Source organism: Haplochromis burtoni, unplaced genomic scaffold (genome assembly GCF_018398535.1).
Source record: "Haplochromis burtoni strain Fernald_Lab_line unplaced genomic scaffold, NCSU_Asbu1 Contig_71, whole genome shotgun sequence".
Lineage (NCBI taxonomy): Eukaryota > Metazoa > Chordata > Actinopteri > Cichliformes > Cichlidae > Haplochromis > Haplochromis burtoni.
Window position 1 is genome coordinate 1,530,327 of NW_024582432.1, and position 18,583 is coordinate 1,548,909.

The following is an 18,583-nucleotide window of genomic DNA, read 5'->3' on the forward strand; positions in this document are numbered from 1 at the left end:
ACACACACACACACACACACACACACACTAGACTAAACAAGGTAAAAACAAATATATTAGCAATGCTGTTGCTACTGCTAGCACATGAGCTGTAGTTAGCAAACAAGCGACAGTTAGCTTACTTTGTGAATTGGCTGAAGTTTTTATGTAGCTGTAGCTTTTTTTTCTAGCCAAATGATTTTAAAAACCCAAACAGTAACATTCTGTACTTTTACTTGCGATACTGAGCAAGTAAAAGTAAAACTATGTATCTTGGGCAGCAAGTTAGCTTTCCAACTAGCTTAAGATCCATGTAGAATACATGAAAATACGAAAGGAAAATGATGGATAAGAACATGCACAAGCTTTCCTAACTAACTTAACTTTTTTCAACTTTGTTAAAATTATGAAGTTTTTGAATGTACTACTAATTAGAGATAATAAAGCTTTATACTCAGAGGAACCATTAACTGGATGCAGCAGTGCCTGCCACAAACATACTTTTTGTTCGTTCTAAACAAATTTACTCTTTAGCTTTTATTTTATTAAAAAACATACAAACAGTTCATTAATAGCGCAGTACAGTGTTTCACCTTTTATGATGGTAATAATGAAAACTCTAGCCACGAAAGAGTCTTTCTCTATTATGCATATATTATTTATTCATACTGCTTTTTTTTTGCTCTGTACTTTTTAAGCAGCTCTTTATTATCTGGGCATGTTTGCAGGATAAATGCCAAAAATTGAGATTAAAACTAGAAATTAGAAAAAACTAACAGATATAGACAACACCAACGAATGACATGCTTGCTGCCATTTGTAGTTCTCCCACATTTGCAGTGTTAAATGTATTAGAATATAAGCTGTTTAGCATCTTGGTACCATTTCCTGTTACATCTACCAGTTCAGCTTCCTGTGTACTTCAGGCATAGTTTATTTACAGTAGTGCAAACATATCTGCAGGATAAAATTTTCTGCTGTGGCAAATGTGAGAAAGAACAACTGTGAAAAATATTCCAACCTGATTTTGTGTAAAAAATGGAAAACAGCAAAGGTGTTAAAATTTCCTATCTTTGTGTAAATCATATTTAATATTTTTTTCTCTTTATGAATGGAAAAGATAGAAACAAAAAGCACACTCTGACTTTCAGCAAGCTGGATAACACTGATGGGAGATTGTACTGAGCTGGAGAAGCTAGAATAAAAGATAGCCCAGACATTACAAGACATCTCCTATTTATTTACACCCTTTTCATTATGTGAAGAAATCTCATGCTCAACAGGCGTGCTTTCATCCTGTAATAGGGCAACTATTGTTTGTTGGAGGTTTCAGCAGCCATCAACTGAGTCCAATCCATATATACCAAGAACTGGGTGCAAAACGTAAAGTAGAGATTAGCAGCATCTTCCACTTATCCGGTATACTCTTTGTCCTTTCATATTCTTCCCATCTCTTCCCCTCGTCTGCCTCTTGCTTGGTTTTCTGTGCTTCGCTTCATTTATTATTTTCATCTTTGCACCTGATTTTTTTGTGCTGGATTTTGCCTTGCCCACAAACCAGCACAGGAATAAAAAGCTACGGATTTGTAGCCTACCAATCCGATTACCACATAAGCCCCCCCCCCCTCCACAAATCCCTGGGCCGAACATGAGTGCACCAGATTCAGTACCAAACACCTAAATTCTCATCTCATCCCTATCAGAGCTCATGTTTATTCCTAAAGATATGACAGTGCTACATTATCATAATGTTATGCAGATCAGAGGCAGCCGTGCATCAGGATGAGTGGAACAAATCGCAGTCCCGAGTCTCAGCACGTTCTGTCATCTGGAAATTATGCTTGTTCTCCTAACACAAGGTCACTTTTTTCCAAAAGAAGTCAATACATGCCATTGCAAGGTTATTTATTTTTAGTGTCAAAGCACTTAACATATACAAGCAGCCTCAGAGATGTGACGCTTTTGATCCAGTTCAGCCGTACAACATCGAGAAAGCAGTTTAGCCTAATCTGTGCTGCAAAGCTCTCTCACAGTCAACAGGGGGCACCTAGATTTTTTTAATCTGTTTTGTCATTGTGCACAAGCTACAACTGAAGTCTGACACTAAGGATTATTTGTCCTTTATCATGCTGTTTGGAAAATGACTATTCATCCAGTGTACAAAAGGTGGTTGAGCTTTTAATCCTGCGTTTAGAACTGCATGAGAAATCTGTCATACGACAAAGCGGATATGAAAAAAGAAAAAATACATATGTTTTTGTGGCTAATACAATACCGGTCACAGGATATGTCAAACTTTACACTTTTCATTTTTCGGCATGTCAGACCTATCAAATTGTAGCTATACATTATGCACAGCAACAACACCAAACTGCAAGTAGGGGCATGTCATTAATCTGCAATGCTCTCATGTGAAAGATTATACACAAACAATATGCTTTACTCAAAGTCACAAACACACGAAGAGCAATGAATTGTTTTTCTCTCTCTTGTGGGGCATTATGCCTCGTCTAATTCCAGTTGGCTGAAGAACAGTCTTTTTCTGAGTATCTGGTCAGAACATCAGAAACAGGATGTCACAGTGTGATTTCATACAAGAACACAGCAGAATTATTTTAGTACAGACCGAAAAACATTTATTGTTGAGAGATATTGTGCAACATATTCCCTCGTATTGGAATATTTGTAAATAATAGAACCACAATACCAAAAAGTTGGAATAGTGTATAAAGTGTAAGTAAGAAAAGAATAAAGCCAATTGTTTAAACTGATAAATAATATTAGCTTATTGTAATTTAATGGCAGCAACACGTCTAACAGTGTGGTACAGGGACATGTTTACTACTGTGTAGCATCCCCCCTTTTTAACACCACTGCCCTAATACTGTCTGATATAGTATTCTACCTAGTCAACAGTGTTGGGTCTTCTTTGTTTTATTTTTCATTTTGCAATGCTTCAAATGTTTATAGGTTGAAGGTCTGAACAACTTCACTCTTCTACTACAAACCAACGCTGTTTTAATATCTGCAGTATGTGGTTCATGAGAAATATGGCTTGCTGAAATGTGCAAGGACTCCACCGAAAAAGTCAGGAGGATGTGTGCAAAAAAAAAGAAAACACTAATTTCAAATTTCAATTCCTCTGACTACAAGAAGAGAGCATTCACAGGCTTCACAATTACATTGAAGATCATTATTATGAAATTTTCCCACAACTCATAGACACATGTTCTTGAACAGTGGGACTGGGGCAGCATGGTGACATGGTGGTCAGCTTTGCTGCCGCACGGCAAGAAGGTGCTGAGTTTAATTCTACCATCAGGATCAGGACGGGGTCTTCCTTTGTCGAGTTCGCATGTTCTCCCTGTGTTTGTGTGGGTTCTCTCTGCTTCCTCCCACAGTCCAAAGACATGCAGTTAGGGGGGCTAGGTTAAATGGAAACTCTAAATTGCCCATAGGAGTGAATGTAAGTGCGAATGATTGTCTGTGCCTATGTGTTAGCCCTGCGACAGACTGGCGACCTGTCCAGGGTGTACCCCGCCTCTTGCCCTAAGACAGCTGGGATAGGCTCCAGCGACCCTGAAAAAGGATAAGCAGAAGCAAATGGATGGATGGTTCTCCTCATCTTTACTTCTGAGAAGCTGCCTTTCTAAGCTGCTCTTTTTATATTAAATTATGTTGGTTAAAACTCTTTTGGACAGTTCTTAAGTCTTTAAGAAGTCCCCCCTTTTTTCAAACTGGGTAATACCAAAGTACAACCCTGTTTTCAGGTCTTGTTTAAGCTGTAACTCCAGGGTATGTGCTATTTTGGCTAAAGAGGATGTTTTTTGTGTTGAAAATGTAACGATAAGGTGTTACATCATGGGTAATAGGTGTATTAAAAAGAGATTCATATATATCTTGTAGTTATAAAATTGGAACATACCCAGATTGTTTGACTGACAGTGAAATACTATGTAACTTTCACTGCTTAATACAAAACCACATTTCCACTTGGTCAGCTGCATAACATGTTGATCTGTACTCAGCCAATCAATGAGAGGGACGATGAAGAAGCTGAAACAGGATTACAGCGACATAGCCAGGCTGTTCCATCTGTACCACACACACATTAATGTAATAGCAGACTGCAGCAAGGGTTTTAAGTTAAAAAACTGACAGTAAAGTGGTCTACAATTGGAAAGACGTACAGATAAATGGGTTGTTGTCTTTGTTAGCTTCTTTACAATGTAAACAAATAATTTTGTTTCAAGGTGTTTTGTATGTTTTCATAATAGGTTGTGTCTTTAGTCATAGTGCATGTTTTGCTGCGTTCCAAATACCTCTGAACTCGGCCTTCCAAAAAAGAAAAACAGGATTTGCTAGGTAGATAAGCTAGTTAGAGCCATTCATGTATCACTAGCAATACAACATAAAACTTTTTTGCTTTTAAAACAGCTGGAGCACATTCATGTATAGAGCCTGGTCAGTGCTCTGCATATGGCTTGTTTAGTCAGTCACACATACACAACATTGGCAGGACAGATTAAAGCTTTTAGAGTTTTACTTTTGCTCATGTTCAGTGCTGCCATCTTGGACCGTTACCTCGAGGGTTGGTAGGGCTACTCCAACCTTCCAAGTGGGAAATCCAAGTTGAGGGGGAATTCAAGATTCAAATTGTGACACTAAGAAATTCCTACTTATTAAGGAATGTGGCATTAGTGTATGCCTGTGAGTGTGCACACAACCATTTCCCTGCACCACTGAGGATTTTTCACAGGCATGAAACAGGACGACTCATAATATGTCATACATGAGGCTGACTGGTCAGTCAGGGCTGAGAATCCTGGAACTCGTTTGATTCTGATCTTTGGCTGGTTGATCTGTGCATTTCTACTTACTTACACTATCACAGCAGCTGCACTAGGTGCCATCTTCTATGCATATTTTTTTTACTGTGCTAATATAGCATACAGGACTGAAAAAACAAGTACTGCTGTGTTTTCAGACTTTTGGTATTGAAGCTTTTCATTCATAAGTTTTGGTTCTGATGACATCCCAACTACTAGCCAGCATTCACAGGCTTGTCACTAGGTTACACATACTTGGTGAGCAGATGATTTCTCTAACATAACGATTGCTTTACTCCACTGACACTGAAATATTTGTTCTGTACATATAAAACATCTGCAGTCCTCCAACATAAAATCAAATTGTTACTTCTTGTTATATTTTGGTAGTTTCTTAAATAACTACAGGTTCATTGTGCCTTAAGTAGTCAAACAACACATCCATGCACACTTTAGTACACTAGGCACACACTAATTTAAGAAATAGAAACAGAAAGTGGGGTTATCTAGCAGATGTTTGTCTCCATGTCAGAGATAAGTAAACTTGTTGCTGCTGCTGTGCCACATTTCTCTTGCTTTGGAGATCAGTTGCTTTAAGCTGCAGGTATTAAGACAAGGTGCTGGAAGCTGAAAAAAAAAGCTGTTAAAATTGAGAACACGCGTATTACCGGTAAGTGTTGTTAATCTAATCCGCCAGAGCATGTGTTCTTTGAAGTAGAGTTGTATTTTTATGAATATTTTATTTCATATTTATTTGAGATAAAACATTGCAGAGCAAGGTGAATAGGAAAACTTGAACATTTTCAAAGATGTTTTTGTAGTTTTCAGAGAGGTCTTTTTATGTGCTCTTATCAACTGAAGGCAAGTCTATGTTTTGAACTCCTTTCATCTATATGGTCCAGTGGAAAAAGCCAGAGTTTCAGAGTTTGTCTTGTGTATAGCTTTCTCATTAGAATGAAACTTTGAGGTTCTTTTTTTTTGGGCAGCATGAAAAAGGCAGAAAATAGCTGACAGTTGGCAAGTTAGAGTGTAACACAAATGGAGAATAGAGAGTTTGGAGAAACTTGCTTTTTTTGAAAAAGTCAGAAAAGATATGAAAGACATGATCTCTTTCATATCAAGAAAAATTGTTTTAATAAGCTGTATTTAAATGGTGCATAACCGTTTTGTTTTTTTAATAAACTGCAATGTTTAAAAAGATTTTCTAAAAGTAATGCGAAATGTAATTAAAGGAATACAAATGCTTTTTTGGTTTTGTTTATGAGAAACATGTCACATTTTTCTCAGATTGTTAAGTATCACCTAAAATAGCTCCAGATTGCTCAGTATTTCCTTCTGTCCCCTCAGGCTCTTTATACACTAACGAGCAGTAGTCTCTGTCACACACAGTACAGTTAGCATGACCACTCTTACTATTGGAACAAATTGGCAGTTCCGCAGGCACCCGCTATTAAAACCACAGTTTTTATTTTTTAACACACACTCAGCACAAAAACTGAAGTTTTTACTCACATTACTCACATTAATTACCCGAATTCAGCTCAACTTAAGTTCATTCCTCACATCAAAGTAAGCCTCTCTTTCTTTTACTTCCCCAATACGTCTGTTTTTCATCATCACCTCACACGCCTCATCATACGTCACATAACTGACAGGTGTAATAAAATTTCAGCTCAGACCTCATTAACATAACATATTCAGCCCATTAGAAAGAGAAACAAACTGTTACAAGGACACTAAACCGTTGATGTTTGAGAGCCGACGAACTGCAACAAAAGCCGTAAAAAAATTCTAAATGATTTTGTGTTTTAGAGGGATAAAAACTACACTCACACTTGAGTACCAGCCTCACAGATTTCACCCCCTCTATTTATGCAAACAGCTCACTTCTTCAGACAGCGAGCCATATATAAATAAAACATGACACATACGGCCTGGGTTGAGAGTTCACTCGCTATCTTACTGAACGTTACAGCTGGCAAAACACTGGGTAAGTGTGTGAAAACACAACTCCTGAGTTTAGTTGCAGGAGAGCATGCTAGGTTCAGCACCTATCAGGTGAAAATGAAAATATCACAAGACCACAACAGGATGACTGAGGGTTGGTCAGTAGTTTTTCTGCTGTGATAGACAGACCCTGGAAAAGGTGTCAACCTTCAGCCTGACCCTGCCAGTAACATGCACCAGAAATAAATAGAAGATAAAATAAAATCATCCAGCATCGTCTACATCCATTTACTGTAAAGTAATGGCTTTTTAAATGCCAATTACTTGGGCATTTCAACACTGGAGTCTGGGGGACTGACTCACATATGGATCTAGCTTCAGTTGGCCATTAAAGGAACTGCAGATTTTGGCACTTCTGATTAGCTTCATTTGTCAGAGATTCCCATTTGGAAAGGAGATAATAAAGTCTCACGATTCACAGTGATGCACAATCCACAACGACACAAAAGCAAACTGTCAATATGATTAACAAGTGACAAATAAAAAAATCAGGTAAATCTTAGTTATCTTTCCATCTTATAACATCCTTGCTACGACATTTTAAACCTTCACCAGTTTTTTAAACTGACAATAGGTTTGGAAGTGCATTTTCTCACTTGAGTCTATGCCAGGCAAAAGATGGTCACCTGAACTCAAACTTTAAAGGCTTGAGCAGAGTGTTAGTACTGTTGCCATCTTGGTGATTTTAAAACGAGGAGTGATAAAACTGATAACCGGAGGAATATGTAAGGTACTGATCTGAACTGATCAGGAAAAGTCTTACTAAGGTCAAAGGAGCTGAAGGCTGTTTTTCCATAGACTTCCATGTAGCTTGATGCCTTTTTGAACATCCCTCCCTGCTGGCCATTAGAAATAATGCATATTTAAGACACTTGCATCCATCTTTTATATACAGTTTGTGGTGATTTGAATGTAATGGCAATGTAGGTTTGAAGTAATTGTGATTACAAGCAGGGTGGGGTGGTGCTGATGTCATGACGATAAATATGATGCATTACCCATATCACTTTTATACAAATCTATTTGAATGAGAACTTTCAATTTGCTTTTTACTTCTTTTTTTTGTAAATATTCCAGTTTAAGGAAAAAGTAGGTCATTCCCAGTGTATTCATCTGCAAAAAAAGTCATATAGGATTAAGAAGGCACCTGATACACGATATGAAGTTTTGAGGACACTTAACTAGTAAGACTATAGCTCCGTCATTGCCTCATATGCCAACAGGATCAAAAGAGAACTTGGGTTACTCTGTACTAAAATCAAAGCAACAGTCAGACTAGGGGAATCCAACTCTAACGTCAAACTAATCAATATGCAGCCTCAGGCTCACCACATATCCATATATGTCTCTTGAATGAATTTCTCTAATCTTCTTGGTCTCTTAAAGTTTTTAAAAACTTTGCCTTCTGATCAGGGGCTTTCCTTCACAGACATAAAGCCGGATTCTTTGAAAAAGACAAATATGACAGAAAATTTGATCCAAGCAGAGACAAAAACCTCATTCTTGCACCAATTTCCTACAAAATACATTTCACTAAAACAGACTATTTGAAGAAAAGCATCAATCAAAGCAATGTCTTGTCTTAGAGTTAGATCAAAGAAGTAAAGTTTCGTTGGGTTTGAGCAAACGTAATATTTCCATTTTTTTGTAATGCTTTCGGACACTGCTCTGTATCCACATTGTTCTTGATAGAGACTCTCCTTGTCGTGACCTTTTACCAAAATGAACAGATTTTCTTTCCTACAGTAAGAAAGTCAGTATTGGGCATTAAAAGCATTTTAAAACACCTTTTATTCTGGTTTTACTGGTGATTCTATACATGCAGTATTTATGTTCCAGTGACCACTGAAATTACAGTTAATTTAGCTAATTAACTAAATTAGGTTTCAAGATGTCTGCAAAGTTACAAGCTTGATGCAAGCAGAAAATGTTATTGTGGATCTGACCAGCTTATATGTTTAAGTGAGTCATAGTGATGTTAAGTGGCTTAAAAAACAGAAAGTAGACTAGAATGACAATGAGTGAAAAAGCAGCCAATGTCCACAGGAAAACTTTGAAAGACCTTCAGAAAGCCTGGAAAACTATAGCTCAGGATCACTTTAAAAAATTACAAGAATCTAAATCGTTGTCAGTGTGGTTCTGGGAAGGTCAGGAGAGAAGTACAACCATCTATGAAACACAGGGCAGGCTTTGTCATGGTTCTGTGTTGGGGATCTTGATAAAACTGATAAAATTATGAACACAGAAAAGTGCCATCGGAGTTTAATCCACCATGCAAAACGATTTGGAAAGTATCTGATTGGTTTTTTGTCATGCTTTTTTCAGCATGACAATGAAACACAGAACAGAAAAGCACAAAATGAACACTATCAGTCATGGATTTGCCTTCCCAGTGCCTGAATCTCAACATTGATATTGAAGCAGTGTGGGATCATTTTGACAGAGAACTGAAAAAGAGGCAACCAGCATCCAAAGAAGTGCTCTGAATGTCCATCAAGGAGCCTGGAGAACTATCCTGAAGTCTACTTCAAGTCTGTTTCATTTAGAAGAAAGCTTGAAAAACAGTTCAGACTGTTTATATATTGTTATCATACAGTACACACACACATATATATATATATACAAATCAGGAAGATGGCCCCAAGCGACCACGTGCTCAGTGAATACCTCAGGCAGTAGAAACCCAAGAAAGAGGAAGGCGAGGAACCATCATGGAAGGACAGGCCCCTGCACAGTATGTACCACCGGCAGATAGAGTAAGTGGCTGATATCCAGTACAGATGGACGAAATGGTGGTGGCTAACCAACCGGACATAGTAGTGGTAGACAAACAGAAGAAGACGGCCGTAGTGATCGATGTAGCGGTTCTCAATGACAGCAACATCAGAAAGAAGGAACACAAGAAGCTCGAGAAATACCAAGGGCTCAGAGAAGAGCTCGAGAAGATGTGGAGGGTGAAGGTGACGGTGGTCCCAGTGGTAATCGGAGCACTAGGTGCGGTGACTCCCAAACTAGGCGAGTGGCTCCAGCAGATCCCAGGAACAACATTGGAGATCTCTTTCCAGAAGAGAGCAGTCCTAGGAACAGCTAAGATACTGCGCAGGACCCTCAAGCTCCCAGGCCTCTGGTAGAGGACCCGAGCTTGAAGGATTGACCGCCCACAGGGGCGAGCGGGGGATTTTTCTTTTTTTTTTTTTACATATATGCTGTAGGACTGCATGTTTCAGTCTCTGCATGTATTTCCCGTTTTCCTCATAATATATCAAGAAATGAGAAGTGCTCAAGACTTTTGCACATTACTGCATTTCGGTTTATGAATGGATTAAACAAATCCAACAGATCATGCTAATTTATGACGTTATCATGTTTTAGGCATATTTCAATAAAGCCAGACTAGCTGTTCTGTGCTGCCTCAGGTCTTTAAATTAAGCAATGCTAAACAATATGTGTCTCTAGCCAGAGATGAGAAGAGTACTGATTCTCTCATGTCACTGACATAACAAAAGCTGGTAAGTGTGTTTCACAAAATGCTAACATATTTTGGGTGAGCTGTGGATCAAGTATAGCATCAGTTTTACTCCAGGCCTACAAGAGGCTTTTCTATCGTCTAACTAGAACTGCCTGTAGTTAAAGAATAGATACAGTACACACATATGTTACAACCTTTAAGCATTAAATAAATTGGTCAAAGTGTGGACCTCGGTTTTACAGGTTGTACGATTCTTCAGCCTGTAGCCTTTTCTGTTTTTTTAAAAACACATTTTCTGAATTTGACCTGTCAAAGCAGCAAAAAGCTGTGAGTCACTGTCGTGGAGTTAAGTATCTTTCATTGCTGAATCACTGCCCAGAGTGTGGTGGTCGGGATCATTTTCACAGAGTGGATTAGAGAGAAGGTCATTGTTAATTCCTCCACCGAGAGAGGGAGGCAGACTGCAAACCGGCTGGAAATCTTTTCAGGGCTGAGAGGCTACAACTGCTAATAAGGGAGGTTAAGAAAGTTTCACTTTGGAGTTTCAGATTCTCATGCTATCCAATGTAATCGCGTGCAAAAATAAGGGAAAGGCCCTTGTCCACAAAAAACAAAATGTGGTTCTTGATAGTTTTCCACATTTCAGCACTATAGCAGTCCATAAATATTCTGTTTTTGCAAAAACTTGCAAGGTAGGCTAACTTCCTCCTCCTTAAATAAATATAAACTTAATAGTTTAGTGAGTTATAAAAGGGAGAGCATGGCTTAAACCATGACAAAAACTACAACTGACTGAAAAATGGCTCGAATTCAAATTCATATGCTCTTCTTCATAGTGCAAGTTATCAGCACATTTGATAACAAACCTGGCTGTCAAGTCTCTTGGCAATAATCAAACCAGAACACCAAAGAGACCACGATCCACCACAATTCACAGGTTTTTGGAAAGTCTGAAGTAGAGAAAAACAGGACAGCCATCAGTTCTAACGCCTCCCATTTGAGCCCCAGCCTACCCAAGCATGCAGTTGCCTCCATGAACTAATCATGCCCTGTCCTTGTCCCTTGCATTGAGTGCATGGCTGACAGCTCCTCCATCATCTCAGATTCTTTCATCACCCGTGTACAAAGATGACATCACAACCCCTTAATGCAGAGCTAAGTATAAAAAATCTGAATTGTCTGCTTTGGTTTTGATCTAAAGCTCCAGATTTCCTCCAATGTCCTTGATCTGTCTTACTACTTTTTACCTGGAGAGGGGTAAATTCTAAAACACCTCTTTCCCCCCCCCCCAGGGCATATTGTTACACTCTTTCGGGAGCTTGTGAACTAGATGGGAAGAACTGCCAATGTATATCCTCATCAATATGCATGGAAGAGATCAGGTGAGAGGTACAACAGTGACTGTCTAAAGTCAATTGTAAAACATGGTAGAGGCTGTGGCTGCATTTCAGCCAGTGTTGCTGGAGAACTTGTCAAAATGACTCAATTAAACATTGAATGAGTTGAATGAATGCAGAAAAGTACTGTAAGACTTTGGCCCATCCTGCAAAAAAATCATCTGGAAAGCACTGGATTAGCAATAGCTTCTTCTTCTTTTTTTTTAAGTACGACAAATATCTAAAATAGTTGCAATAAAAGCATAACTGGATATGAAAATCAAACAATGGAACACTATCGGTTATGAACTGGAGTAATAATAATGGAAGCAACATATCAGTTTATATGTGACAAATGGAAGACAAAGACTCCTGGAAGCACCATGGTTCTGATTTAAATTTCAATTCTTTATTTTACTGACCAACGCTGTCTGAGCAGGTTTTGGTTACAAACACGTAGAAAGCAGAAGAAATCTTAAGCCAGATACTCAGTATCTGCTACCCACATATGATTGGCTTCACTGAAAATCCTCCCTTTAATGCAAGAGAACAACAATGAGTTCTAACTTTGGAAGCCAGTTAACCTAGTTTCAAGGTTTTCCAGTTGACTTTTGGGAGGCTATAAGACTCACTAATGGCAGCAACATATAGTTATATATAGTATAGTTAGTAATATGTCCAAATAAAAGCTCTTCTCATCTAAAGTGGAAAAAGATACTGACAACAATCACAGTATCCTTAATCTTTTCATTGGAGAGCACAAAACAAACATGAACAAAAATAGCGCTCATTGAATCACAGCTATTTGATTTGATGCTTTTCACTAACTTGATAGCAAAGATGGTAATTATATTAATGCTTCTCACCTGACAGCACAGTGAATATGGCAGCAAAGGCGTTGAGCTTGAGCCCGTCGATGACGTTGCCGATGTGACACACTTCTATGGACATAAGGATGCCTCCGGTGGCCAGCAGGAGAATGTAGAGGCACTCTGCAACTATGCACAGCCACAGCACACCTGTGAAAACAGTTTGTTATAGCAAAGTAATGGCCAAGAGGAAGAAGACAAAAAATCAAGTTGTGTGGATGGTGGTGTTGAAGTGTGACGTCGTGGGGAGAGAGAAGGGAAATTGGGGCGTGAGGGAGAATATGGGTGAGCAAGGGTGAAGGAAGGGAGCAGAGACGTGAAAAGGCAGAGGAAGCGGGGAAGAGTGAGTGGAGAAAGGTGCACCGGCAACCCCATCCCCCGTATCATTAACCTTCACAGTCAGGGAGAGGATATAGAGCATGATCTACCCAGAGACGCAGAGCATTCTGAGCTGGAGTCTATATACGTGTTAGGACAAAATATCAGCGGATTTAAAAACCTGTCAGTGTACGCTGTAGTGTAATTGCATATATCACCCAAGGGCAGGCAGTAGTGTGTGGTTAATTAATCATAAGGTGTGTAATAAACGTATCATGCCTGTTACCCAAAATATCCCTGAATGAATTGTGGACAGAAATACGTCCTTCAGCTAAAAATTCTTTTTCTTGCTTGCTTTAAATTGACTTCAGTAAAAGATTTCTTCAGTTTAATTTAGGCAGGTGGAAAAGATAGAGGCTTTAAAACACTGCAATTAAGCCCCTTCCATAGAAATGTTTCTTTGTTTTGCTAAATCCTAGTGTTTTAATCATGATGCTGGCAAATGGTTTGCAAAGAGATGGATGCTCTAAACTTGTTGTACAGGGACAACGGTACAGGCTTCTGTTTAAAGAGTCTGGCATCCAAGTTATTGTTTCAGTCGCTGAAGATCTCTTTATACGAGGATCTATTTTGTCTTTGCGGCGAGGCTCATATGGAGTTGCCTGGTTACAGATTACTAATTTGCTGCCCACATCTTGTTATGCAGCATTTTACATGTCTGCACACAGTTAATTGTTTGCATAGTTAAAGAAAAGAAAGAAGCACATGTGTGTAGGAGGGATTAAAGGATAAAGATGGCATTTTTATTGAATTTTCTTCTTTTTGTATAAAACAACTGAATGAAACAAAGTGTTAGCCTGCCATTGTCTGAGGGAGTTAACCTCAGTCTTTCAAAACAGGTGTCATTTAATTGTTTTTTTCTTATTTTAAGACAGCAATATTTTTCTAAAACAGATGTACGCTGTAGTTTTTAGGCACTACAGTTCTTTGTGTTACTGAAACATACTGAAATAAGGCATTTTTGGGGATCTGGTTTTAGTGGAGGAGTGAGCTATAAACTGCGGTGGGTAGTAACTAATTACATTTACTCAGTTAAATTTACTTGAGTACGTTTTTGGGAAAAAAATACTTTTAGGAGTAGTTTTACTACACTGTACTTTTTACTGTTACTTGAGTAACATTGTTATGAAGTATTGCTACTCTTGAGAAAAAAGTCTGGTTACTCAGTGTGAGTAACTTCACTGAATGAATAATAAACGTTTTAACCAAAAATGCACGAGACACAGACACAAATCTGCAGTTTATGTTGAAGTGAGACTTCTTATTTGTTGTTTTAATGTTGTTCTATCTGCTGAGTCTGTTGTGCCATTTGGAGAAATAAAGTAACACCATATACTGTCACTGGAAGTATTTTACCTGTAGTATTATACTATTCTAACATATTTATATCACCTTCTCTAAATATTAGTTCAATAATGAATTAGAAAAGTGTTTCTTCTGCTTAGATTTATTATTTTGTAATCATGTTATGTTCATGTTTTTTTGCTTTTCAGTCTTTAAAATTTGCACTAAACTTTATATTTTTGTCTGTCTGATTATCTAACTTGCCATCACCAGTGTGTGAATGGGTGGATGACTGGATGTGTAAAGCGTTTTGGGGTCCTTAGAGACTAGTAAAGCACTATATAAATACAGGCCATTTACCATTTATCTCATTTTTAAAAATTAAATCAGATGTTATGATCAGTTACTCAGTATTCAAATAGCCTTTTTCACTAAATACTATTTTACTCTTACTTGAGTAATTTCTTGGATGGCTACTTTTTATTTTTAGTAAAACTATGTTGAGGTAGTGCTACTTTTACTTGAGTACAATTTTTTGGCTACTCTACCCACCTCTGTCTATAAATGACACAAAAAGGAAGATTTCTGACAGCAACTACAACTGAGTGAAACCCTCCCAAAAAACCTTGTTGTCAGTTTTTTCTGGAAATAAAGAAGCAGGTTGGGCTCAGTGGAATAATCAGGCTTTGGATTTACATTTTCCCCTCTCTTCCCTGCTGATGGTCTAGAAAATATTCCCATTTTTTATGATAAAATTTTTTTTTGTTTTTGTTTTGCTAAGTCTGGTACAATACGTATCTTCTCTGTCATGTCGTACTGCCTCCTGACAAAATAAACTGAACTTTTACTATAAAATTCTGACTGAGAAAAAATGAATAAGAAAAACTGAGTATCAAACATAATATACATAATATATTCACTACGTGCTAGCTCTAATTAAAATTTAGGAGTTGAGATTTTGGGAAACATTTTTGACCCTGTGAATGTGACCCACGGGAGGATCTGCTTAATTAATGGCACTGTTGGTGCCAGGAAATATAGCACAGATATTTTTCTCTTCTGCTTGGTTTACTTTAGGACATTAATAAATAGGACATAAATAGTAGCTCATAGCAACTTGCTTTCTTTCCAACAGCCTGCAGAGGGTTACAGCAAGAAGTACAATTGTATCTAAGTCCATGAGAGCATATCCCTGCTTCCTACTTAAAAATGACATCAGTTATTAGTTTCCTAATGACTTCATGATCTTAATCATGAAGTTTAATGTGCTATACAAGGTTTTGTTCATTTTTCTATGTCAGTCTCATTTGGGATCAAAACATTACTTATGATTTAGGGTGTGGCTATTTTCTGATTGACAAGTTGCTGTTTCAACGGGGGTTAGTGTCTGTGGGCTCTCATCCACACTCACCCCTTGTTTTTCATATTGGGTTGGAAAAACAAAAGCAGGAAGTTAACAGAAAGATTATTTTGTGGCTATGGTAGTTCATCAACCAGTGTGTGACATCATGATGACTGTTTCCAACCTCCACCCAAGACCCAGATGTGGCTTAATCCCCATTTTGAAATAATACGAGAATATGAGATTGACCATCAGAAAAATGCATGTTTAACGCACTTCCCCACTGACTTTGTCAGACCCAGAGACCAAGATCCTCTTGCATTTGTACTCTGTGTGCTAAACACCGAGACTGCAACGAGAGGCAGATTTTAGCACAACAGCAGCGTTCGGGGCACTAATTAACTGGGAGAAAACCACGTGGATCTGATTGATTTACTGTTTTGGTTTCTTATTGCCTAGCAGCAGCACAAGTGATTAGGTCATCCACAACTCCATGGTGTCACCAATAGCTGTTGATTTTTTTTTCCAATATAGGATAATTATGTGAGAAAAAAATCTGGGGTGGAACCTGATTCACTTTCAAATGACAGGAAGTCAGTGCTGATGAAGAAGAAGATGAAGAAAAAACTTAATACATCACTTGGAGGCCTAAAGACGCTTAAACAAATGTCTAGAAAAAAATATCTGAAAGAGGGTCAGTGGAGAACCAAATGACTTTGGCCAGCATTTCATCACACTGACAAAATTACTGAAACGTCCACTTCAGATTCATCTGCTTATTTAGAGTCACAAGAAAGCAGCCATACAGATGACAGAGATCTTTGGGTTATTTTAAGCCTTGAGATGACAAAACTGATAAAGGCTCTGACTGACTGAGAATTTTGCCATGTCCCTGAAAAAGTCTTTATTTGCAGTAACATTTTATATGTAAAAAACCCCCAAAACAAACAAAAACCAAAAAAACTTACCTCTTTCGTTTGATGGTGCAACATAAAGGAAATTTCTGCAATTCTCACCTGTAAAAGAACGTAAATTAAACATTTATTTCATGTACCAAGCTGATAGCATGTCAGACTTCATATGTTTTTCCTCCATATTCCACAAAGATAAAGTTACGATGTAAAATTTTAAAGAAAAAGTTCCAGTCTGTGATTATGTAGTAACAAGAACACCCAACCCCCCTCACCCCCTCTTAGGGTGTCACAGTCTTCTGCCTGAAATGCAGCGTATAGCTGTGTGCTGGCTAGAAATTCTACTGTCAGTGCAACAAATGCATTTATGGTGGTCTGCACACAGACACGTAGTGCTTCACACTCAGTGATAGAAGAACCACTGAAGCGGTGAAATATACCTTTAACCTTGCTTTGCCCATGTTTTTGCCCATAAAAACTATTCCAAGAATCATTCAATTAATCAACATTACATATATTTAGTTTGCTCTTTTCAGGCTCCCAGACATGATTATTCCATTGTCTGCTTGTTTAATCATAAATATTACTAAATTGTGATTAATTAGCGTTTTATTCATGTATTTGTGTTTGCAATTTAAATGTCTTTGCGTGTACTGACATTACATCCTGAACCTGAGTTTATATAAATCTGTCTATGAACTTCTCTATCTGATATCCTTTGAACAATGGGCACAAAAACCTGTTAGTTAAATATAATACTCATTGTCAGATTATGACTTTCTGGTGACATTTCCATATAATTTTCTCAGTAGTTTCCGAGATTAATCCCCAAATCCAGTCCTTGTTGATGTGGAACTGAACGTAAAAGTCAATGCATTAAAATCCGGACTTTTAATTTTATTTCATCGCAGCTGGAGCAGCACGTTTCCCTCCGTGACGCACCTCCTCAGCGCGCACAGCGGTCCCGCCGTCAGTCCGCCGTTACTTCTGTAGAAAACCAAACTTACCGGTCATGTTGATGTTCTGCTCGCAGGAGAACCAAATGCCGGTGTGAAACTTCCTCAACACGTACTTGTCCTCCCCGGTCTCCCAGATGTACTGCACCAGCCGCGTGTCGTTGATGTTGGTGCTGTTGAACCTGATGCAGAAGGACTGCTTGGTGGTGACCGGTCCTGTGCAGAACGGCTTCACCACTTTCCGTGTCCCTTCGCACCAGTAGCTGGTGGTGAGAGCCGACACAGCCAGGAACAAGGCGAGAAAGTTCAAGGTGAGAGCCAGCGATGCTCTCCGCCGCCGGTCTATCCCCATAACGGCAGAGGGAAGAAGTAAAGACGCCTAACTTAATCCCTCGCCCTGCGAGACACCGGATTCTGGTGACTTCTCCTCAAATCCTCATAATCCCGTTATTCCCATTAATATCCTCGGCTAATTATCACGGTACATCTGGCTTCTTCAGCGCGCTCTCGCTTCTGTTCCTCCACAGCGGCGGACTCTCTCATTTTGTAGGTTTTCTCCCCCCACTTCCATCCTCCACTCCCACACACACCCGGCGCACTCCCCCCTCTCACGCACGAACTCTTCGGCGTCGGAGCTCGGGGCTCATTTGTTCCTTCTTGGTCCCTTTTAAGAATTATCACCACACGCCACGAAATGTCATAAACCCACCCCCCCCCCAGCATTTTTGTTTCTTTAACGGCTACTTTTCCCTCTTGATCATTTCTGATGTTTCCAATGAACAACACAACAGGATCCGACTGTGTACCATGCACTCAGAAAAAAATGGATGTCACAGTCATTTAGCCAGTGTTTTTACACTCATTGTCTGATCAGAGGATGCTTTTATGTTATTACTTTATTTCGATAACTCACTTTTGTGTCGGTTTATAGCCCATTTCTCGAAGCGTTGGGGGAGGTGGTATTTGTCAGAGTTTAGAGTGGAAATGTCTAACTATTTGGCTATGATGGATAAAACAGAAGAATAGGAATGGAAACAAAAAGGAGCAAAAAACCCCAAACAAAACAGCACAATCGGCCTTGGACAGTAGCGCATACTGCCCCCCAGGCTGACCCTCCCAGTCAATAAATACTTTATTTTCTTTGTTTCACTCAATTCTCCTTTATTTTTGACACGCAGAAAAA

At 38.7% G+C, this 18,583-nt stretch overlaps 1 protein-coding gene across 1 annotated transcript in view; it reads right to left on the reverse strand.

Annotated features, from left to right (window-relative positions):
* LOC102296379 (germ cell-specific gene 1-like protein) overlaps positions 1–17,976 on the reverse strand; it is a 27,268-nt gene extending 9,292 nt beyond the window's left edge. Inside the window, exons 1-3 of the mRNA XM_005923769.3 lie at positions 17,452–17,976; positions 16,502–16,549; positions 12,527–12,679 (exon numbers count right to left, since the gene is read on the reverse strand). Of these exons, the coding sequence (XP_005923831.1) occupies positions 12,527–12,679; positions 16,502–16,549; positions 17,452–17,752 (502 nt within the window). The 5' untranslated portion in view covers positions 17,753–17,976. The remainder of the gene's footprint in view (positions 1–12,526; positions 12,680–16,501; positions 16,550–17,451) is intronic.
* Positions 17,977–18,583: the final 607 nt, after the last annotated feature.